This window comes from Pleurodeles waltl, chromosome 3_1 (genome assembly GCF_031143425.1).
Source record: "Pleurodeles waltl isolate 20211129_DDA chromosome 3_1, aPleWal1.hap1.20221129, whole genome shotgun sequence".
Lineage (NCBI taxonomy): Eukaryota > Metazoa > Chordata > Amphibia > Caudata > Salamandridae > Pleurodeles > Pleurodeles waltl.
The window spans coordinates 26,129,984-26,155,267 of NC_090440.1; the positions used below are offsets into that span (position 1 = coordinate 26,129,984).

Consider the following 25,284-nt stretch of genomic DNA (forward strand, 5'->3'; position numbering starts at 1 on the left):
CTCACAAATGCAAACGAAATCAGGCGTCTAAGAGTGTGACTCCATTAAGGTGAATTGGGAGTGAAAACTTTGTGGTGATATGGGTTTGAAAAGCTGGTGACCCAACTAACAAGCATTTGCAATGCAATGGGTCTCGCGTTTGCTCGAGTTAAAGCTATTAGCATTGTAAACTCCTAACCAGACTTTTCTTGCAACATAAACTGAAAATGAAGAGTAATACAGTTTCACATAAGCTAGCCAATGGCCTCCATGAGCACAAAGCAGACACACAAAAGGAAACAGAAGTTCGCTTGCAGTGAAACGTATTGGCAAAAGTGCAAATATCCACGTAACCGGCAAAAGTGCAATTATCCATGTAACAGGGTTGATGTCATGCAAAGCGCTTGATTCCTGCCCAGCGAGATCACGCTGCGTAGGTAATAAAGAGAAAAAGCAGTCCAGAAACCATTCGTAAAACACAGAGCCTCGTATGTTTTCAGTAGTTCACCGGTGCATCAAGGAGGGCTAAACACTGGAAAAGGTGTGATGTATGCATGCCTTCCACTAATGAAATTAAGAGAATTTTAAAAGGCAAGCCCACAACTCAACCAAACTGATGAGCGTGACATGGGCGTGGTTAAAAGCCCACAGAGAGATTACGCTAGGGACGGAGTGTTTTGCGCGCTCCACCCTAAAAAGGAGGTATTTTGTTTTTGCATTAGGAGAGGTTTAAAATCAAACTTGAGCGACACTGCACAGCAGAGAAAAGAAAAGTGGCTCTCAAAGGCTCCATTACAAGATCTGCAAAGGAAATACAGTATTTGTCTCTCCTCCTGATGTCCAGTACTCCAGAGGCCAGGATATAAAAGACGCGATAAATATCGCTCACTACAACAAATGAGCATTAACATGCAGATTTTGTTGCTGAAAGCACCAAAATCTCCCTAATTGGTATTTTCCAGGCCTGTCTCCTGTTACATTTCAGGAAGTTTGACTTTCTGAAAGTTGTCTGGGATATGAAGACTTTACCGCACAGGGTAATCATCAGTTGCAGTAAAATCCGACACAGGTATCATTGCATCCCTTTCAGAAACAGATGTTTGTGCAGAGGTCGGTAATTACTGTGATGCTCATAATTACTGCCTTAAAGGGAAGATTTACAAAACATTATGTCAACACTGCATTGGACTGGGAGGAGACAGCACTGCAGAGCCTAATTTACTACGTATGGCCTATTTGCTGCTGTCTTCCCCTCACTCTGGCACAAGCAGCCTGCCTAGCACCACACACACACACCTTTGCAAAACAGAATTATTATCAGATGTGTCACTAGTCAAACTGAAACAACTGAAGAACACCCTTCTTAGGTCTTTTTTGGCCCGCTGGTCTCAGGCTTAGGAGCACAGCTTCCACAGCCAGGGTGCAAGACTCTTAGGACCTGGCCTCAATGTTTCTGACGCAAAGGGCCTGATTTAGAACTCCGTACGCGGGTTACTCCGCCCAACTGTGACGGATGTCCTGTCCACCGAAATCTAAATCCCATAAGACATAATGGGATTTAGATTTCAGCGGACGGGATAGCAATCACCGCTGTCATGGAGTCACCCGCCGCCTAGTTCTAAATCAGGCCCAAAGTGACTTGAACTGAGCAACAGAGCAGTCACTGAGCCTAGATATCAGACCAGCACATGGGGGTGATGTTTCCTGTAAGTATCTTGCACCTTTGCCCAGTAGACCTGGAATTTAGTCCTTGGGCATATCCGAAGCCAATGGAGTGCTTTAAGTTTTAGGGCTGGTTTTATACATGGTCGGAATGACCTACAGGGCAATCAGGCAGTGCCCATCGGGCTGGTCCGACAGATCAGTGTGTAGGACAGTTTCTTGGCTGTTTGTGGGACTCTTAATGGTCTGGTGAGATGGTGTTTACTATTGATTTCCCTGATCTTAAAAAAAGCCATTGTCTGCAGGAAGCTCAAATGCATGCAGTCTTCCCTACCTTGCAAAATCCTTGTGCATCATGTCTTTACAAGTTCAAGTCCCTCCCCCCAATTTGCAAACACGGGCCACTTTCTTAGCTATCTAATTCACTAATGGGGGGCACTTTTTCCACTGCCCAGACCTATATTCTGTCCCAGTCAGACCCTAGCTTTATATGGCCACATTTATGAAGTTTCAGGCACATTCTGACCACATGGATTTGTGTGTGGGGTTTCCAACCACTCAATGAGTTTATTTGGCAGCTTGGTAGCAAAGATGTTCCTGATTTCTGCTTTGTACAGAAGTTGAAACGTCATCCAGTCTACCTCCTTCCAAGCAAAGTCTTTTCCTCTGCAAGATAATTTCCATGTAAAGATAATTTTCATACTTCACATTCTGATCGATCATATAAAAGCTGGAAAATGTGTGCACGCTTTTTCCCTGCAAATTCATATTTCCAAAATATTTCAGTGCACAATGGCAAATGTTTGCACCGATCTTCTCTGCAGGTATTACCACATTCATAGCTATGGGTGAGTGTCTACCTGGCTGACATGGCAGCCTGGGCAACTACTCACCAGTGTGGCCACGTTAAGTACTGGGGCACAGTCCGTAAACTCAAGAACCTGAAAGATGTTAGAATTTCGTGAGTTTGCAAATCCATCAGAAGCATCTCCATCAAGGAGGGTTGGAGAACTCATGGTTGTGAGCATGTGTCGTAAACCACAGCACTGAATCAGGATTGCCCTTCTGAATATCGACAATAGGAATATAGTGATTCAAGAATATGGTCAACAAAATATTTAAATATTGACAGTAGGTTAATATAAAGGAAGTATAGATTTAGGGATCCTTGAAGATAAATATTGGCAATGTACATATTTGTGGAGTTAGGTACAGAATATCTATCTTTAGTAACTTTTCGATGTTTTCGTTACGATATTTTGCTCACTCGAATTTCTGGAGCCTAATGGGGAAAATTCAGCCACGCGGAGATTGGCAAAATTTGTCCGGAACTCCCCGCTACAAGAGCAAGGAGTAGTCTCCAAATGCTGACAGTTCTGCAGGCGGAAATAAACATTCTGCCCACCCCTAGAAAAAAACTTGACAGATGTGGGGACCATTACTTTTTTGTTTTTCAATAACACACTCCCACACTGGGAGTTTGTTGTTGAAAAAAAGTTTGTAAAAGTTTAGTGGTCATTGTAGTCAGTCAGGGTGTGGACATAATGCCACCTTGACGATGGAATACCTTCCATAAAACTGCATTTACTACTAGAGCAAAGATGGCTAAGACTATAATAAATGATCTTAACCTACAGTCTGGTTGAATAACAAGAAAGTGCTCACTTCTGCTTAAAGGACACCTGTAATGATAACTATCATGAAAAACAGAGCATGTTTGAGTTGGAATAGGAAATCCTTTGAGGAGTTTAAGCTATTTATAAAAGGTGCAGCATTGCACACGGTTGACCCCAAGTGCCGAATGATGGTCACCAATGACATCAGTGTCCATATGTTGACAGTGGAGTTAACACAAAAGAAGTAGTAGGGGAGAAAGGAATTCCATATTTTGTGTTCAGAGCTTTGAAGAAACAATGAGCAGAAAAAGTATGCTGTTGAATGGGAGGCGCTGGTGTTGGTTGGAGCTTAAGTGCATTCATAAAAGTAATCTGTGGGGTTGTCCAGGGAATGCTAGAATGGACCATCAGTTCTACAGCGCAAGGACAGGACAGGCTGTACCAAAGTATGGTAAGAGTTTGGCAAGACTGCAGCATGAGGTCTGTAGTGTGCAGTATTTCGAATGAGATAAGAACTTTCTGTCTGAAAATGGTTGTCAAGAAGAAACAGATTGAGAAATCTGGCTCTGATAGATTGTGAAGATTGAGTACTTGTAGTGGAAGTGAGATTACATGTAGATATTATTAAGAGATTGTAGAAAAGGAAGACAGAGATGGGCACAAAACTTTGAAGGGTAGATTTGTGTTCATTTGCTGGAGGGCCATCCAAGGCAGTGGATTTGTAAGGCTATTCCCTAGTAAAAGATAAGTTGAGTGTGAACAGTCCAGAAATGTTCAAAGGAGAAAGGATGGTAGTGGCAAAATCTCAAAATCTATGAGAGCAACAGTCCTACCAGAAGCCTACCGCAGACACCTGGTAGATGTATACAAGAAAGGACCCTGCACATTTTGTGTTGATGGCCTAAGAGGGGCATGCATGTTGAGATATTGGTGAGAGAGTTTAGAATGAGTGTCACCATGGGAGCCCATTGTCCTTTTGAAATTTCATGTTAAGAGATAGTGCAAGGAGCATTGCGGGGACAAGAAGAAGGTTTAAGAATTGCATATTTCTCGTTTACATCCTTTCCCAGCAGCCAGGAACTCAGTCTGTGAGCACAAAGAAAGTAACAGAGTCTGTTTATATGTTTTTAGATGAGAAGGGAATCTTGCATAGCTGATTACTTACAATGCTATTCAAACATATTTCTTTGAGAGGAAGCCTTTTCCGGGGAAAGGGTGATCATTACCAAACGTACAGAAGCATATAACCTTAAGGTAAATGGTTTGGTAGAAAGAACCAATTAAATTATCAAAGAACATATTCGAATGTCTTTGGTGAGTGTACTGTTTGGCACAGGAGGTTTCGGGAAAGTGCTTCAGCTTAGTTATCATGAAATAGGATTTCTTGAGGAAATTACAAAAACACACAAATTAAACCAAAATCATGGTTTAAAGATGAAGATGGTGGATGCGGACAACAGGGTTGGCGCTAGTGTGAATATGCACATGCTTCATGAGTGGTTAAGCTAAAATCAAGACTCTGACTCCAGAATAATGAGCGGGATTGGAAAGCGGTATATCATACTGGACAATTGAGAAAGATAAAGCAAAGAAAGGATGCTTAGAAGATCAGCAGAACCTTGTAATGAGGAAGGACCTGCCATATCTGTTTTAATATGATAGAATAACAGAGGCTTGTAAGAGGAAGAACTAGGTTGGACCTCTTTAGGGAATAGGAGAGTATGGGTGGAGCATACGCTGGCATGATGTAGTGCGGATGGAAGTTACTGTTACAGAAAGTAGAAATTGTATTTCCTCCTTATTGGTTTAGAATTGTAACAAGTGAACTGTTGTAGTTTTTACACAGCAGTAGCATCATCCAATGTAGAGAACATTTCAATGGAATGTTGTGGAGATCAACTGAAAGATGATAAGGGAACCGTGAGGATGTTGATGCTGCTGAAAAGTGTTTCCTACAGTAAAACCTTTTTGTTTCCTACATTTGTGTCCCGCTTCCACCATGTTCTTAATATGCTTGAATGGTCCTCCTAGATTAACTAAGGGTTGAACTTGTTTTCTGTTGCAGATACACAGAGGACCGAGAAGAAGCTTCATGACGGGGTCCAGCCATGCAATGTTCCTGGAAGGCTGTTCTCGTACTCGCCTTGGCTTCCATTGCAATCCAATACACCGCCATCCGCACCTTTACCACCAAGTCCTTTCACACGTGCCCCATCCCCAATCCAACCAATTGTAGTTTGGGCCAAGATACGGATGGGCTGTGTGAGGAAAGCCCAACCTCAGCTTATAATCTCTCCAAAAAGACCCACATCCTCATCTTGGCAACCACTAGGAGCGGATCCTCCTTCGGTGGACAGCTGTTCAATCAACATTCGGACATCTTTTACTTGTTTGAGCCGCTGTATCATGTACAGTACACACTGATCCCAAAGCTGTCCCTAAGTAAGAGCCCTGCTGACAGGCGGGTCATGCTGGGTGCCAGCAGGGACCTTTTGAGAAGCTTATATGACTGTGATCTTTACTTTTTGGAGAACTACATTAAGCCACAGCCAGTAAACCACACAACGGACAAACTGTTCCGAAGAGGTGCCAGTAAGGCCCTGTGTTCTCCACCAGTTTGTGAGGCTATGGGACCAATAGATGTAAACATTGAAGAAGGAGACTGCATGAAAAAATGTGGAACCTTGAACTTGACATTGGCCACAGAGTCTTGTAGAGAGCGTGGCCACGTGGCTATCAAGACAGTGCGTGTTCCTGAAGTCAATGATCTTAGAGCATTGGTGGAAGACCCCAGGCTGAATCTGAAGGTCATCCAATTGGTAAGAGATCCCAGAGGTATCTTGGCTTCCAGAAGTGAAACATTCCGGGACACCTACAGATTATGGAGGATTTGGAGGGCCACCGGTAGAAAGCCCTACAACCTGGACTCCACCCAGCTCACCACTGTCTGTGAGGACTTCTTGAATTCCGTATCTACTGGGTTGAACCGGCCAACATGGCTGAAGGGCAAGTACATGTTAGTGAGGTACGAAGACCTGGCGAGGGATCCAATGAAAAAAACTGAGGAGATCTATGCCTTTCTTGGTATACCCTTAGATGGAACTGTGGAGCGATGGATCATGAACAACACCCGGGGGGGCGACTCTTCCGCGAAGCACAAATATGGAACTGTGAGAAATTCTGCAGCAATAGCTGAGAGCTGGAGACTGACTCTGTCATACGAGATTGTAGAGTTCATCCAAAGTGCATGCCAACAGGTGCTGGATCAACTTGGCTACAAAATGGTGGGCTCTGTTCAGGAGCTCAAAAATCTTACATTCAGCCTAATTGAAGATAAGACATTTTCACCATTTTTGTAAGCAGGGAGCTTTTGGGTGCAAACTCTATTTTTGATACAACATTTAACTACTGCCTTAGACTGTCTGTCCAACAATTTGCACTAAATTCTTCAGGAGAATCGGGACTAGGGGTAAATCTCATGCTGGAAAAAAAAGACAATTTAGGGACATGTGCTTGAAGTGTGGTCACATTCTGGGCAAATCGTGGATTTCTGGTTTTGGCCTTCTTTTGACCTTTCAGGAAAATATTTACATATTTCCACATTTTGGTTCCAGGAGTTTTAGAGTATGCACTCAGCTCTAGAAGGGCTTCTGAAAGGTGGAAGCTTTTCTACATAGATATTTTGCATGAGAGACAAGATGCAAAGGCTGTCGGTGAGACGCATTTATGGGAAACGGGTGGCTGCCCACCATGAACAGTGGCACCTACTCCTGTGAACATGGCTGGGTTCTCATAGCAAGGGGAGACCTTCCTGTCCCTAAGAGAACATATTCACTGGAGATGGTTAAAGAGAAAGGGGTGGTCCGAAAGCAGCAGATGTGAGGGACCCCAGCCAAAGCTTCACATTTGTGGAGCAGGCGACTATTCAAGGGGCAGTAGCAGATGTAGTTGCAGTGGGCGGATGTCATTAAGCGCTGGAATGATGGAAGCAGCAGTCTGATGGTTAAAGATAATGTTATGGTGCAAAGGACTGAAAAAGGAGTGGGATGGTTGAACAGGAGAAGATGGTCTGATTTACAGCTGTGGCTTATCACTGAGAGATGGTTTGAGGGGCACATTTATTTTAATCTGGTTGGACAGCAGCAGTGTTTTGAGAAACAGTGGTGAAGGCATGAGAAGGTGTGAGGGCAGCAGTGTCTTCTCTGACTTGGCATCACTTGAGAACCAGCAGTGAGGGCCCTATAGTTTGACAGCAGGAGGAGATGTGGAGTCAGCGGTGTTTTTGTTGGGAGCCACCAGGGACAGTGGTTTGAGGAACAGCATTGTAGGTTGGATAGTTTGACAGCAGGTGATTAGGTGAGGGGCAGCAGTTTGGATGGCTGTGTACTAGGAGATGTTGTGAGTAATACAGGTGAGAGTAGCCGGGTGAGACAGCAGGAAATGGCATGCTGGAAGGTTATTGCAGAAGAAGATATTTCAAGGCAGCTGGGATCTCTGTGCAGCAGGAAAAGGTGTGTGGGACACATCTAAGAGTTTAAATAGTGTGGAGGCAGGGGAAGGCGTGAGGGACAAACCTAAGAGTTTAAATAGTGTGGAGGCATGAGAAGGTGTAAGGGACAAACCTAAGAGTTTAAATAGTGTGGAGGCAGGGGAAGGCGTGAGGGACAAACCTAAGAGTTTAAATAGTGTGGAGGCATGGGAAGGCGTGAGAGACAAACCTAAGAGTTTAAATAGTGTGGAGGCATGGGAAGGCATGAGGGACAAACCTAAGAGTTTAAATAGTGTGGAGGCAGGGGAAGGCGTGAGGGACAAACCTAAGAGTTCAAATAGTGTGGAGGCACGGGAAGGCGTGAGGGACAAACCTAAGAGTTCAAATAGTGTGAAGGCATGGGAAGGCGTGAGGGACAAACCTAAGAGTTTAAATAGTGTGGAGGCAGGGGAAGGCGTGAGGGACAATCCTAAGAGTTTAAATAGTGTGGAGGCAGGGGAAGGAGTGAGGGACAAACCGAAGAGTTTAAAAAGTGTGAAGGCATGGGAAGGCATGAGGGACAAACCTAGGAGTTTAAATAGTTCGAAGGCATGGGAAGGCATGAGGGACAAACCTAAGAGTTTAAATAGTGTGAAGGCAGGGGAAGGCGTGAAGGACAAACCCAAGAGTTGGCACAAGTGGAGAAGCAGGGAAAACAGTTGGAGAGAAGGTTCATAGTTGGAATAGTGGAGAAGTAAGGACAGATGTATGAGACAAAGCCAAGTGTTGGAATGGTGGGCTAAGTGTGTGGCACCACGCTAAAGGTTGGAAGGGCGGGTCAGAAGAAGATAAGATGAGGTACACTGGAAGGGACAAGTGAGTACTGGGTGCCCCCTACCTGTTGCCTTTTTTGCCAAGTGCCCAGACCCCGTCTCCCCAGCAGAAGGCACAGGCCAGTTCTCAGTAGATGGCTTTTCTGGTCACAGAGTATAGAGCACAAGTACTGCAAGCACATTCCGGACCCTGCAGGACAGACCGGACGAGGAGGGTCCTGGAGTAAAACTGGGGGAGGAGTTGATGTTTACAGACTCAACCAGAGAAATGCAACATAAAAAGCGACTCTGAAAAATAATTAGGAAATTTCTCCAGCTTTCCCTGAATGAAAGGGACTGAGGGGAGGGGAGGGGGCGACAGCAGTGTTTTCTTTTACCATGTAAGAGAATTAAGACAAGTGTAAAGTACAACACTCAACAATGGACTGACATGTAATCATTTAGGGAGGCGCTGTCGAGCAGTCAAGAACAACAAATCCATAGGTGTGGGGCATTTCCTGTTCTGTGAATGTATTTTTCCATGTGGCCACATTACTTTTTAATCTGGGGTCGGTTTTCTTTTGTTCTCTAGGTGTTGTTTGGCCCAGAGGTCCATTCGATACTCGTTTCGGTGCACTTGTGGCATTTCTTGGTGTCAAATGAAAAAAAAATATTAAAAAAATATAAATAAAACATTTTACATTTTCTATGCTTTCAAAACAGACAGAAGGTTAGTCTCTATTTTGCAATTTTAATAAAACGATGAATGGGTGTTCATTGGCCACTTCATGTCTAGCTTCTATAGTTTGGCTGTGGCGTGTTGTTTGGGGTGTGGTGTGGCGTGCTAATTGGGGTGTGGTACAGCATGTTGGGGTGTGGCCTGTTTGGGTGCAGCACGGCATGTTGACTGGAGTGCGGTGTGGCGTGTTGATTGGGGTGTGGTCCAGCATGTTGGGGTATGGCTTGTTTGGGTGCCGTGTGACCTGTTGATTGGGGCACAGTGTGTTGATTGGGGTGCGGTGCGGTGTGTTGATTGGGGTGTGGTACAGCATGTTGGGTTGCGGCCTGTTGGAATGTGTTCTGGCGTGTTGACTAGATGCTGTGCAGCATGTTGGGGTGCGGGGTGGTGTGTTGGGGTACCATGGTGATACACAGAGATCAATGATAGAAATGAAAGATGTCCATGTATGCCACACATTTGCGTAAATGTTGTGTAATAGGAAAGTCATTCATTTTTTGAAGTTCAAATTTTTTCTTCTTTCTCCAGTGCCAAAGTTTTCTATTAGAAAGTGAAATTTGTGGAACAATCTACTGCTAAAATAAAATTAGCATCTTTTTTCTAAAATGGTTAATAAAAACAGGGATAATTATTTAAAAAATCCAACTTTTTTAAAACAAATATTAACTGCATTTTAGAATTATTTTTTAACTAAGAACTAATTTTAACTCTACCTAAACAATTTAGATGTTTGAAGACAGAATTCTAAATTAAAATTTTGTAACCAATATAATTTAAAAAGTTGGAATTGTTGATCACTATATTGTAATGATTATTTCAGACTCTTGGTCTGTTCTCAATTAAAGGAAAAACTCATTCTGAATTAGAAACGAGCTTTCGTTTTGAAAAATTCTAATTTAGTAAGATTATTATGTAATAAGTAGTAGAGTATAAGCTTTTAAAAAATTGCCAACTTCATGAAGATGATGACTGGGAAAGTCTGAAAAGTTCATGGTCATCCACTGATCATAGCTCAGAAAAGGAATAGCTCCTTCTAACTTCAATCACAACAGAGAAATGCTGGTGCAACGTCAACTGCAGGAAACCAGAAAACAGCACTTTAGGGGAAAAAACGACTTTCTCTCTACAACAGTTAGTGGATAGTTAATATTTTTTATTAAACTCGGGTTTAGAATGGCACAAATCAAACCAAAGTATGCGATTCCTAGAAGAGCGCACAATTATCATGTTGGCAGCAAAGCTTTATTAAAGTGACACACTTTCTTTTACCAATTTTATTTAGTTTTGTTTTTCAAAAGCTCAGCCACAAGTTAAGGACAATCGGTTACATACCTGGGTTACAATGTCACCAGTCCCATCGTGATCATTATACGTGTGGAAGCAGAGTGTATGTCTCAGGAGTCAGGGCTTCATTTTAGCAACAGAGAAACAATTCAGAACATTAAGTCAGATCAGTTACATTGTCACAAAATAGGGGTAAATACAGCGCTAGTGAGTGAGTTAGATGAGCGGGTTTTAGCATCAGAGGTGGTGCTCATTTGGGTGAGAGGAAGGAGAGCATGGATTGAAGTGGGGGAAGGGAGGGAATGGAGGACAGGGGAGGAGTAAGGGGGTGTGGGAGGTTCAAACCAGCCAGTTGGTGTGTCATGTAGTGTGACCTGACTAACCAGGGAGCTCTTCTTATAATGTTTGCAGATCGTGACTTGTTCAATCAATCAATCAATCAGGGATTTGTAGAGCGCACTACTCACCCGTCTCAATAGTGCGTCCCAGTTTGCAGCTATGGGAACGTTACGCAGTCCGCGCACCTCCTCTCGCCTCGGCCTTGCCTCATTTTGCTGCGTTGACGCGCACCAGTATTTCAACCCTGGGAGCATAAGGGCCTTTCAGTGCATGGTAGTCATTCTGCGAGCTATCAGCAGAGCTAGATCAATAAAGCAACTTTGAGCTTCTGCGAGATTTCCACGTTTAAAAAGTCCCAATAGCGAACACTCCATAGTACACACATTATTTCAGCCTGTCACCTCCGTCAGTGCATTTGCAATGTCTCCTCAAGGTGTCACCACAGATAGACAAGTCCAGAACATGCGTGCCATGTCGGCAGCTGGCTGCTGGCAAGGGGCGATTCCTGGCAGTACCAAACATTTTGTAGAGACTCTCCTGCGTGTGATAAGCCCTATGTAAGATGTTATGTTGCATGTACTGAAATTTCGCATTACATGAGTATTTTCTTGAGTATATGAGTACCCTATCCCATTGTTTCTTCACAAGGTCTCGGTCTATGTCCCGCTCCCAACACCTAAGGAGGTCTCGGCCTATGTCTCGCTCCCAACACCTAAGGAGGTCTCGGCCCATGTCTCGCTCCCAACACCTAAGGAGGTCCCGGCCTATGTCCCGCTCCCAACATCTAAGGAGGTCTCGGCCCATGCCTCACTCCCAACACCCATGGGCCGGTAATAAAGGGCAGCGGGTGGAGTGTGCCAGGGCCTTGAGTGAACCAAGTGATTAAACGACAACCAATGCCTACTGTATGGAGTGTGCACTAATGGGTGCTGCTCCAGTTCGGTGTCTGTAATGCTCCACAACTGTGTCAGCTCAGTCAATAGTCAGCCAAGCCCAAAAGGTGTCTGGCCAGTAGATGACGGTCTGTCTATGACTGCTCAAAAGATGTGAGGGTGCCATTATGAAATAGATCTCCAAGTGTGCCCACCCCAGCGGCTTCCCACACCAAGAGGCCCTCCCTCCAGACCAAACTGCGTAATGAAGCAATACAGCAAAGTCAGATATTGGGAGAGCACGGTGGAACGGGTGACATGAGTCATAAGCTGTGGTGTACGGTACATAGTAGATTATTTGATTCGGGAGGGGGTAGCACCTGCGTGAGGAAAGCCTCTGGTACCACGCGGCATGTGTGATTGATAGAGGGTAGTCCCACCTCTTCCGGTAGGCAGCCTGCTAATCAATGAGCAGCCACTGAAGCTGTGCTGCAGGTAGGGGGGTTCTAAGCCCCCTATGATGGCGACAGACTTGGCAAGTTTGTAAAACTCGAATTGTTTGTTACTTCTCCATAACTTTCCCTACCAGCAAAAAGCATGAAAAATGCGGTTATGGAAGAATGTTTTTGCAAAAAGTGTGGAAAATCTTTATAAGGTTTAATTTGACTCCCTCCTAGGTAGAACACTGCACAGCACTTCCAGCAGATTTTTATTTAACAGGAAGACAATATACATTAATTTCTTGCATTGAGGAAATAGTGAAATCAGATTGAACAGACTGTATAGGACAGCTCAGAGTCAGGACTGCATGGTCTCATTCTTCACAGAACATGGTTGAGTCTGCTGTGCCCAAGGCAAGACTGTGCTGCCCCAGAGGGAAGCTCAGCTGATGCCGGGATCGCAGGTGTTTGATGTAAGTGAGCGAGTAAGTCTGGGAATCAATAGTTTACACATCAGGCAATTTAGGACTGCATTGTAAAGTCCAGTCTAAAGTAGACGATAGTGTATTGACTCAATGGAATCTAAAGTAAATCACAGCACAAAGGCAAATGGTTAGAATTGTTCTGTCTCCTTTAAGATGATTTAGGTAAGAGATGTAGGACCAAAGATGTTAATCCAGAGAAGGCATATTGAGGAGGACTGGAGCTGCCAATGACCGAAGCCTTAATAGCTGAATGTACCCAAGACTACAGAACACAGAATACAGAAAGTAAAGCTCCGTGTGACAGTAACAGATGGTTTGATACTCAGAAAAGAAATTGAGGAACATCTAAAAGAGCTTTGCCATCATACCTCCCCGTAAGTGGAGTCACAGACCAGACCCTCAGAGGTGTCTCATCTGCCCAGTGCTACAGTTAAGACATCAAGCTTGCAAACAAGCCCACAAGAATACTAGAGGAAGCTACAGGAGATGTCTACTGGCATCACCCAGGGCGTTTAGCCAACTCAGTGAGGTGTGGCTATGCTGACCTTGAAGTAAGGCTGCAGCTTCTTCCAGGTCGCTCAGCCCCAGACAATTGCTAAATCCTTGGAAAAGTACCTGGGGCAGGTACACAATGAGTCTATCATCTGATTCACGGGCCACCTCCACTCCAATGTTAAACACAACCATCAGGATGGAGAAGGCCTCCAGGATCTTGGCTGGGTAGGAAGGAGGCGCAAGTCTGGGCAATCTATCTTCACATTACCACCTTCAACATCGTTGCTCTAAGTCACCAACTCCGTGGAGCTTCTAAAGACCTGCAGCCTGGTATAAAGCCTCAGTAGGAGCTTGTGTTCACATCCCTAAATTATGATTCAGAGGGTGACATTTGTCCTGCTAGAATAGGTTTCAAGTCTCCCAGACCCACTCTGTGAACAACCAGATCTTCTCGCCTATTTATTTTATTTAATTTGTTTTAAACATAGTGATATAGTGTTGACATAGTCACTTGGCCAGCTGAGCTCTTGACAAGTAGCAGCATACTGTAAGATATGCAGGAGACAGAGAACAATTGCAATACTGACAACACAGAGGGAAAAGAGAAAACAGCAAGGATCCCATGACTCAATTTAGTCTTTGAGATAAAGTTTGACTAGGTGGACCTCCATGTTTCTTCTGTCCGACTAAAGCTAGTCTTGAGTCTAAAAACTTCAGTCACATTGTTACAAAGTCTTGGAGCAAGACTTGAGAAGGAGTGATTCAGTCTTTTGGAATTTCTTGCTTGAAGGATTTAATAATCTTTGTATGTGGAATTTGTAGAGTTCAAACAAAATGCAGTGAATTAACCACAATGTGCTTCTGATATTTCTCTTCCCTCCAGTGATCATGTGGTTGTCTTTCAGATACAAGGGTAGTCCTAGCCGTAGACCTTTGTGAGTGATGGATGCCAGGCTGAAGTGAATTCTCGGATTGGCGGAAGGAGGGCAGCATATGTGGGTGATATGCACTGATTTCCTAGCGCCGTCCACAAGATGAAGTAAATTGTCTTTGAGAAAGGCCTGCAAGTTATATATCAATGCCATTAAGGTATGAAGGGACAAAAGCCTAGAATTCTAATGCAACGGAAGACTTATGTTTCCTGAGAAAATGGAGCTGGAACAAGGGGTTCTTAACAAATTTGGAAAAGTGAGGAATCAAAGAGATATTTTTATTAATATTCATTCTAAGGATTTTGAGCCAGGGACTTTATAGGAGTGAAAATTGATTCAGTAAAACTTACTAGCCAGTTGTGATCTGAAGGTGGTGGACAGCGAGAAGAGAGAAGGATAAATTGAGGATTATGGGTCAAATCTATGTATTACTGTTTTCAAAAAGAGGTTCAGTTTCCATCATCTTCGTCCATAGGTGAGCAGGGATACAAGGGTGATCTTGTAAAGTACGTAAACTAAGGTTCCACAAGCGCTGTTATAAGAAAACAGAATAAAACACCAAAAACCACTGCCCCACCCCTACAGCACTGTCCTGAAAAAATTTCTTCCAATTCTCTGAGAGTCACTGGCCCAGTTCTATCACCCGCCTCTTCTGTCCCAAGATTTACTCCTAAGTATGCCGTCCCAGAAGCAATTCATCTCCTTGGAGGTGTATGCACTTTCCAAATGTAGTAATGTGTCTGGTCTCACCTGGCCTAAAGGAACAGTGCATTGCTCAGTGTTGTATCTGAGAGCATCTGTGTCTTTCAACTCGGGTAGTCTATGTTTCTTTGTGAGGTGCAGGCGCTCTTAGACATCTTTTATTCTTGTAGTGTTCAAAGAAGTCTCCATCCACAGGCTTAGCTTCAAGGGCAGTGTTTGTTTGGGGTGCTACACCCCCCCCCCCAATAAAGGTATTCCATAGTAAATAGTTAGTACCAAGAAGGTTCACTCGGGAATGGGAGGTGTCTGTCGGATATCACCTAGGATTTCTACATGCACACAAACACTCTCTTCTCTCTGTTTTGAAGTTCTTCACAAATGGTGGCTATTTTATAAAATATTTAAGTACAGCTAACAATCCACACTTCTTTCTCCTCTCATGCACTTTCCTTACCGTATAATGTATTTAACATTATATACAAGTAAAACTGTTGAGAAATTTGAAGCTCACCCCCACCCCAAATCTTAATGGCCGAGCTTCGCCTCTTTCTCCTTCTAATGTTGGGGTAAAGTGTGAGTTACTTATAACTGGTGAGAAAGGTGAAGGCAAAGGAGTCACTCCAAGGATACTGGGCACCTTGCTTAAGACTGCTAAGAAGGCTCTAGGACAGTGGTTCCCAACCTTCTGGCTTCTGTGGACCCCCACTTCATCCTTACTGGAACCCAGGGACACCCACTGAATCATTATTGAAATCTGGGGACCCCCCAGTGAGTCATTACTGAAAGCTGGGGACGTAATTTGTCAATAATATTTAATTTTCTAAGCAATCACGGACCCCCTGAGGAGACTTCATGGACCCCCAGGGGTCCCCAGACCACAGGGTGGGAACCACTGCTCTAGAGAGACACAAGAAGTGCAATCTCCATCAGCGACAGTTGTTCTCAAGCGATGGTATTTTACAAATGTTTGTGTCTGCTCTCATATGAGCGGGGATGCACCCCAGCATGTCAGATTCCAATCTCTCTCATTCCAGGATGTAGCATAGATGGGATGCTGGAAGGTAAGGAATTTGTTCTAGAAGGCTTTAGGTTAGGAGAGCATGCATTCATCCATATTATACCATATTCCAGGGAAACATTTATGGAAGTGAAGCCAGGTAGGTTTGACATTTAAAGGTAATGCTGGGAGTCATCAGCACACTAGTCTTAGTGCTATCACTTTAGTACGTAGCATAGGTCCTGGAGGCTCTGAGTAAAGACTGAATAGATGAGTGTAGGAGGCTGGTCTGACTTATAGTGGGTACCTGATGGTACTTACACCTTGTGCCAGGTCCAGTAATCCTTTATTAGTAGATTAGTAGTGTTCTAGCAGCTTAGGCTAATAGAGGTAGCTATAGCAGAGCAGCTCAGGCTGAACTAGGAGACATGCAAAGCTACTACTATACCACTTATATCATATAGCACTATATCATAAGAATCACAATACTCAGACTTACTAAAAAATAAAGGTACTTTATTTTAGTGACAATGTATCAGAAATATCTCAGAGGATATACTCCCTTAGGAGGTAAGTAAAATACACAAAATATACACACAAACCAAAATCAGGTAAGTAAACAGTTAGAAAAGTAGTGCAAACACTGTAGAATACAATAGGATGCAATAGGCCTAGGGGCAACACAAACCATATACTCTAAAAGTGGAATGCGAACCACGAATGGACCCCAGGCCTAGTGTAGTGTGTAGAGGGTCGCTGGGACTGTAAGAAATCACTAAGGGTGTCCAAGATACCCCACCCCAAGACCCTGAAAAGTAGGAGTAAAGTTACCCTACTTCCCCAGAAACACACTAAAGTCGTGATAGGCGTGATAGGCGATTCTGCAAAGACAACAACTGACTGCAAAGCACTGAAGATGGATTCCTGGACCTGAGGACCTGTATAGGAAGGGGACCAAGTCCAAGAGTCACACAAGTGTCTGGGGGTGGCAGGAGCCCACTAAACCCCGGATGAAGGTGCAAAAGGGCTGCCTCCGAGTGGAAGAAGCTGAAGATTCTGCAACAACGGAAGATGCCAGGAACTTCCCCTTTGCATAGAAGATGTCCCACGGCGTGCTGGAGGATGCACAGTTGTTTCCATGCAGAAAGACTGCACACAAGCCTTGCTAGCTGCAAAGCTGCAAAGCTGTTAAAGAAAATGGGTGCTGCCTGGGCCCAGGAAGGACCAGGAGGTCACCCCTTGGAGGAGGAGACAGAGGAGGCGCTCCGCAGCACAAAGAGCCCACGCAGAAGCAAGCAGCACTTCCAGAAGCACTTGAACAGGCGTTCAAGAAATCTGAGCACGGCGATCATCTCAACACTACAAAGGAGGGTCCCATGAAGCCGGTGGTCAACTCAGTGAGTTGAGCAATGCAGGACAAAGTGCTGGGGACCTGGGCTAGGCTGTGCACAAAGGATTCCTTGCAAAAGTGCACAGAAGCCCTAGCAGCTGCAGTTCACGCAGCACAACAGGATTACTGTCTGCCGTGGGGATGCAAGGACTTACCTCTACCAAATTTGGACAGAAGGACCACTGGACTGGCGCGGTCACTTGGATCCAGCTCCTGTGTTCCAGGCATCACGCTCGTCAAGATGAGAGGGGACCCAGAGGACCGGTGATGCAGACGTTTGGTGCCTGAGTTAGCAGGGGGAAGCTTCCGTCGACCCACGGGAGATTTCTTCTTGGCTTCCAGTGCAGGGTGAAGGCAGACAGCCCTCAGAGCATGCACCACCAGGAAACAGTCGAGAAAGCCGGCAGGATTAGGCGCTACAATGTTGCTGGTAGTCGCCTTGCTACTTTGTTGCGGTTTTGCAAGCGTCCTGGAGCAGTCAGCAGTCGATCCTTGGCAGAAGTCAAAGAGGGAGATGCAGAGGAACTTTGGTGAGCTCTTGCATTTGTTATCTGAAGAGAAGCCCAAAGAAGAGACCCTAAATAGCCCTCAGAGGAGGATTGGACACCTAACCAGGTAAGCACCTATCAGGAGGGGTCTCTGACATCACCCGCTGGTACTGGCCACTCAGAGGCCTCCACTGTGCCCTCACACTTCTTCATTCAAGATGGCAGAGGTCTGGGACACACTGGAGGAGCTCTGGGCACCACCCCTGGGGTGGTGATGGAAAGGAAGTGGTCACTCCCCTCTCCTTTGTCCAGTTTTGCGCCAGGGCAGGGGCTGGGGGATCCCTGAACTGGTGTAGACTGGCTTATGCAAGGAGGGCACCATCTGTGCCCTTCAAAGCATTTCCAGAGGCTGGGGGAGGCCACTCCTCCCCAGCCCTTAACACCTATTTCCAAAGGGAGAGGGTGTAACACCCTCTCTCAGAGGAAATTCTTTGTTCTGCCTTCCTGGGACTGGGCTGCCCAGACCTCAGGAGGGCAGAAGCCTTTCTTTGGGTTGGCAGCAGCGGTAGCTGCAGTGAAAACCCCAGAGAGCTAGTTTGGCAGTACCAGGGGTCCATGCTGGGGCCCCGGGGGTGCATGGGATTGGCACCCCAATACCAGATTTGGACAATCCATGATCTTATACATGTTACATGGCCATATTCGGAGTTACCATTGTGAAGCTACATATAGGTATTGACCTATATGTAGTGCACGCGTGTAATGGTGTCCTCGCACTCACAAAGTCCGGGGAAATTGCACTGAACAATGTTGGGGCACCTTGGCTAGTGCCAGGGTGCCCTCACACTTAGTAACTTTGCACTAAGTGAGGGTTAGATATATAGGTGACTTATAAGTTACTTAAGTGCAGTGTAAAATGGCTGTGAAATAACATGGACGTAATTTCACTCAGGCTGCAGTGGCAGTCCTGTGTAAGAATTGTCTGAGCTCCCTATGGGTGGCAAAAGAAATGCTGCAGCCCATAGGGATCTCCTGGAACCCCAATACCCTGGGTACGTAGGTACTATGTAGTAGGGAATTATAAGTGTGTTCCAGTGTGCCAATCAGAATTGGTAAAAATGGTCACTAGCCTGCAGAGACAATTTTAAAAGCAGAGAGAGCGTAAGCACTGAGATTATGGTTAGCAGAGTCACAGTGACACAGTTAGGCAACACACAGGGAACACATTTAGGCCACAAACTATGAGCACTGGGGTCCTGGTTAGCAGGATCCCAGTGAGACAGGCAAAAACAAACTCACACACAAGTAAAAATGGGGGTAACATGCCAGGCAAGATGATACATTCCTACACAACACCCCCACCCCAAACGAGGGACAATAAGGCTAACCTTGCCCAGATGAGTCTTCATTGTCTAAGTGGAAATATCTGAAGAGTCCATCTCCATTGGAGTGGGTACTCCCAGGTCTATGTTCCACTGTATAGTCCATTCCCTGTAAGGAGATGGACCACCTCAACAATTTAGGGTTTTCACCTTTCATTTGTTTACGCCATAATAGAGGTTTGTGGTCTGTCTGAACAATAAAGTGAGTACCAAACAGGTATGGTCTCAACTTTTTCAGTGCCCAGACCACAGCAAATGCCTCCCTCTCTATGTCAGACCAACACATTTCTCTAGGGGTCAACTCCTGCTGATGAAAGCAACAGGTTGATCCTGGCCCTCAGTGTTAAGCTGTGATAGCACCGCCCAACCCCCAATCCAGAAGCATCAGTCTGGACTATGAATCTTTTGGAGTAACAAGGGCTTTTTAGGACAGGTGCAGAGCACATGGCCTGTTTGAGCTCATCAAAAGCTTTTTGACAGCTAGCTGTCCATAATACCTTTTTTAGGCATCTTTTTACTAATGAGGTCATTAAGAGGAGCTGCAATGGAGCCATAATTTCCTGATGAACCTCCTATGGTACCCTGTGAGGCCTAGAAAGGCTCTCACCTGGGTTTGAGTTGTATGGGGGGGGGGCATATTCCATAATGGTCTAGATCTTCCCCTGCAGTGGTGCAATCTGTTCCCCACCTACCAGGTGGCCCAGATAAACCACTTTCCCCTGCCCTATCTGGCACTTTGAAGCATTGATAGTGAGGCCTCCCTTTTGCAGGGCCTCCAAAACTTTCCATCGGTGGAGCATGTGCTCATCCCAGGTGGAGCTAAAGAGAGCTATATCATCTAGATATGCTGCACTAAAAGCTTCCAAACCTTGCAGGACTGTGTTCACCAACCTTTGAAAAGTGACAGGTGCATATTTCGAACCAAAGGGCATCACAGTGAATTGATAGTGCCCTCCAATGGTGGAAAATGCAGTTTTAGGTTTAGCATCTTCTGATAGTTTAATCTGCCAATAACCTGCAGTTAAAGCAAAAGTGCTTAGATACTTGGCAGAAGCCAGTGTATATAATAGCTCATCTGCCCTGGGCATAGGGTGAGCATCAGTCTTGGTTTCTTGATTGAGACCTTTGTAGTCAACACAAAACCTCATTTCTCTTTTACCATCCTTACTGTGAGGTTTTGGGACAAGCACCAGTGTGCTAGCCCATGGGCTTTCTGAAGGCTCAATCACTCCTAAGTCCAGCATTTTCTGTACCTCTTGTTTTATGCAATCCCTGACATGGTCAGATTGCCCTATAAATCTTACTTTTGGCAGGTAAACTGTCTCCAGTGTTGATTGTGTGCTCACACCAGGTAGTAGTACCTGGTATCAGTGAGAAGAGTTCCGAGAATTGGCTTAGGAGATTTACACAGTTGTCCTTCTGCTCAAAAGTAAGGCAATCCGCAAGCACCACTCCCTTCACTAAGCCATCAGCTTCAGTGGTGAAGAAGAGATCAGGGAGAGGGTCACTCTCTTCTTCCTGTCCCTCATCAGTTGCCATGAGCAGGGTAAGTCAGCCCTGTCATAGTAGGGTTTTAGGCGATTGACATGGAGCACCCTAAGGGGACTCCTGGCAGTGCCCAGGTCTACCAAGTAGGTAACCTCACCCTTTTTCTCAACAATGAGAAGGGGTCTACTCCATTTGTCTTGGATTGCTCTTGGGGCCACAGGCTCTAATACCCACACCTTCTGTCCTGGGTGGTACTGGGTCAGGACAGCCTTCTGGTCATGCCATTCGTTTTGGAGCTCTTGGCTGGCTTGAAAGTTTTTACTGGCCTTTTTCATGTACTCGGCCATTCTTGATCTTAGGCCAAATACATAGTCCACAATGTCTTGCTTAGGAGCTTTTAAAGGTTGTTCCCAACCCTCCTTCACAAGTGCAAGGGGACCTCTCCCAGGGTGCCCAAAGAGGAGTTCAAAGGGGCTAAAGCCCACTCCTTTTTGGGGTACCTCCCTGTATGCAAAAAGGAGGCATGGCAACAGGACATCCCATCTCCTTCTGAGTTTTTCAGGGAGTCCTATAATCATACCTTTAAGAGTTTTATTAAACCTCTCAACCAGACCATTTGTTTGTGAATGATAAGGAGTAGTGAACTTGTAAGTTACACCACACTCCTTCCACATAGCTTTGAGGTATGCAGACATGAAGTTACTACCTATGTCTGACACCACTTCCTTAGGGAAGCCCACCCTGGAAAAGATTCCCAGGACGGCCTTGGCTACTGCAGGAGCTGTAGTGGTCCTTAAGGGACTTGCTTCAGGACACCTAGTGGCATGGACCACTAGCACAAGGATAAACCTATTGCCTGAAGCTGTTGGAGGGTCAAGGGGCCAACTATGTCAACCCCTACCATTTCAAAGGGTACCCCAACCACAGGAAGTGGAATTAAGGGGGCCGTAGGTGTGCCACCAGTCTTGCCACTGGCTTGGCAGGTCACACAAGAGCGACAAAACTCTTTTGTGTCCTTTGACATATGAGGCCAGTAAAACAATGGAACAAGCCTGTTGCAAGATTTACTCTGGCCCAAATGCCCAGCCAAAGGAATGTGATGTGCCAAGGTTAGAAGACACTCCCTATACTGCAAAGGGATGATTAATGTCCTGGCAGCTCCGGGTTTAGGGTCCCTTGACTCAGTATACAGGAGGCTGTCTTCCCAATACACCTTATGGCTATCACTGACATCCCCATTCTGCTGTTTGACAGCTTGCTGTCTTAAACCCTCTAGTGTGGGACAGGTCTGCAGTGCCACACTCAGCTCTTCCCTAGCAGGCCCCCCTGCACCCAAAAGCTCAGCAGTGTCTGCTGCCAGCTCCTCTGGTGTAGGTTCTGCACAGGGAGAGGATTCCTCTTCCTCAAAAGGGGAATCTTCTGGAGAGGGAGGAATAGTGGCCACAGATTTACCCTTACTAACCCTAGCTTTTGGGAGCACTTGGTCCATTGTTCCAGGATCCAAGTTTCCCTGTCCTTTTTGCTTCTTGGCCTGAGCCCTTGTCAAAGCAAAAATATGCCCAGGAATGCCCAGCATTGCTGCATGAGCCTCCAACTCCACTTCAGCCCAAGCTGATGTCTCCAAATCATTGCCTAGTAAGCAATCTACAGGTAATCCAGTGGCTACCACAACTGTCTTTCGACCAGTAACACCCCCCCGTTGAGATTCACAACAACCATGGGGTGGCTAAGTGTGTTATTGTGAGCATCAGTCACTTGGTACTGCTGACCAAGTAGGTGTTGAATAGGGTGGACCAGTTTCTCAATCACCATAGTGACACTGGCACCTGTATCCCTGTAGGCCTCAACCTCAACACCATTTATTAGGGGAAGTTGCTTGTACTTACCCATATTAAGGGGACAAGCAACCAAGGTTGCAAAGTCAATACCACCATCAGAGACTAAAACAGCCTCTGTGGTCTCCCTAACAAGACCAACCCAAACTACACTACCAATGGTGAGCCCAGCTACACCATTAGATTGGCTATTTGTAGTAGACTTCCCACCACCACTGCTATTACTTGGGGCACTAGAGGTTGCAGTTGGGGTTGTGGTAGTGGGAGCCTTGGTGTTTTTCTTTGGACAAGTGTAATCACTTGCCCAATGGCCTTTACTTTTACATAAATAACACCATGGCTTCTTTTGATTGTGGGAAGAGGATTTGGACCCACCACCCAGAGGATCTTTGTGGGCCTGATGAAGGCTCAGAATGTTTTTTATCTTTGTCCCCACCCTTGTCAGAAGACTTACCATGCTTCTTCTTGCCACCCTTGTCGTCACCCCCATATGAACTTTTCTGTTCACTCTTGTTCTGACCCATTTGTCTGCCTTCTTTCCCAATTCGTGGGGAGAGGTCAGATCTGAGTCTAACAAGTACCTGTGCAACAAATCAGACACACAATTGTTAAAAATATGCTCTCTCAGGATTAGATTATACAGGCTTTCATAGTCAGTCACCTTACTGCCATGTAACCAACTCTCCAAGGCCTTCACTGAACAGTCTACAAAGTCTGTCCAGTCTTGAGAGGACTCTTTTCTGGTATCTCTGAACTTTATCCTGTATTGTTCAGTGGTTAAGCCAAATCCATCCAAGAGTGCATCCTTCAAAACTTTGTAATTATTAGCATCACTTTCTCTGACAGTAAGGAGGCTATCCCTACCCGTGAAAGGTAGCCACAGATAGCAGCCCACTGCCTTTGAGGGACCAACTGTACCATACAAGCCCTCTGAAGTCAGCAAACCACTTGTTAATGTCATCCCCATCCTTGTAAAGGAGGACTATCTTATGCAGATTTCTGGAATCTTGTTCTCTCACAGGATTGCTATCAAACACACTACTGCTGCCACCATGGGGAACTAACCCCAACCTCTGCCTTTCCCTCTCTACATCTAGAGATTCCCTGTCTAAGGCAAACTGCTGCTGTCTTAGCTTCAGCCTGGCCTCTTCCAACCTCAGTCTTCTGAGTTCCCTTTCCATAGTGTTATCCTCAGGGTGGGAAGCTTGGAAATTCTGAGACACAGAAGAAATGTGGGAATTAGCAGAGTGTGACCTGTCTCTAACTGGCTGGACTCTAGTAACCTGGCCTTTAGGAGTGAAAGGTGCCCTACTAGTGTGTGGCCCCCTCCCACTACCAGTGTCACTAGATGGCCTGTTAGCTGGCAGGTCTTTGGGTGAACTCTCCCCAGCATCCTCAGGGGACTCCTCTGAGTCTTGCTGGGTACCCCCCTCCTCTACCTCCTGATCCTGGGATGGGCCAGACTGGTTCTGGTCACTTTCTAGAAGAGGGCTAAGGAGAAGATCTTTGGTAGGATTCTTACCAATGCTTAAACCCTTTTCAGTGCAGAGACACCTCAAAGTTTTAAAGTTTAAACTATCATAGGTTGCCTGGACAACTGTGGGAGTAAGTTCTACTGCAGATTTGGTTGTTAGAAAGGGTTTAGGACAGTGAGAAAAAAGTTTTGAAACTTTTAAAGAAAAGATAAAAACTTTTTCAAACTTTTCAAAACTTTTGAAAAACTTTTCAGAATCTTTTTAGAAAGTTTAAAGCAAAAAAGTTAAACTTTTTAGGTTAACTCGGAATATTCTAAAGTATTTGGTATATGTTTTTCTTATGAAAAGCACCAATGACAAAGTGGTAAAGCAGTTACAAGTACCTATCCCACCGTTGCACCACCAATGTAGGAGGCTGGCCTGGCTTATAGTGGGTACCTGATGGTACTTACACCTTGTGTCAGGTCCAGTTATCCCTTATTAGTAGATTAGTAGTGTTCTAGCAGCTTAGGCCGATAGAGGTAGCTATAGCAGAGCAGCTTAGGCTGAACTAGGAGACATGCAAAGCTCCTACTATACCATTTATATCATATAGCACTATATCATAAGAATCACAATACTTAGAGTTACTAAAAATAAAGGTACTTTATTTTTGTGACAAAGTGTCAGAAATTTCCAAGTTTCCACGCAGAAAGACCGCAAACAAGCCTTGCTAGCTGCAAAGGTCGCGGTTGAAGAAAATGGGTGCTGCCCGGGCCCAGGAAGGACCAGGAGGTCGCCCCTTGGAGGAGGAGACAGAGGGGGTGCTCAGCAACACAGAGTCGTGAAAGCCGGTAGCCCTGGGGTGGTGTCCATGCTGGAGTCCCGGGGATTGAAGGGATTGGCACCCCAATACCAGATTTGGCATGGGTGGACAATTCCATGATCTTATACATGTTACATGGCCATATTCGGAGTTACCATTGAGAAGCTACATATAGGTATTGACCTATATGTAGTGCACGCATGTAATGGTATCCCCGCACTCACAAAGTCCGAGGAAATTGCCCTGAACTATGTGGGGGCACCTTGGGTAGTGCCAGGTGCCCTCACACTTAGTAACTTTGCACCTAACCTTCACTAAGTGAGGTTTAGACATATAGGTGACTTATAAGTTACTTAAGTGCAGTGTAAAGTGGCTGTGAAAAAACTTGGACGTTATTTCACTCAGGCTGTAGTGGCAGTCCTGTGTAAGAATTGTCTAAGCTCCCTATGGGTGGCAAAAGAAAAGAAATGCTGCAGCCCTTAGGGATCTCCTGGAACCCCAATACTCTGGGTACCTAGGTACCATACACTATGGAATTATAAGGGTGTTCCAATGTGCCAATCAGAATTGGTAACAATTGTCACTAGCCTGCAGTGACA

General features: G+C 45.3%; 1 protein-coding gene across 1 annotated transcript in view; it reads left to right on the top strand.

The window, feature by feature from the left end:
- CHST1 (carbohydrate sulfotransferase 1) overlaps window positions 1-9,313 on the top strand; it is a 192,907-nt gene extending 183,594 nt beyond the window's left edge. The window contains exon 3 of the mRNA XM_069221758.1: window positions 5,323-9,313. Coding sequence (XP_069077859.1) covers window positions 5,366-6,616 — 1,251 coding nt within the window. The 5' untranslated portion in view covers window positions 5,323-5,365 and the 3' untranslated portion in view covers window positions 6,617-9,313. The remainder of the gene's footprint in view (window positions 1-5,322) is intronic.
- The last annotated feature ends 15,971 nt before the right edge of the window (window positions 9,314-25,284 follow it).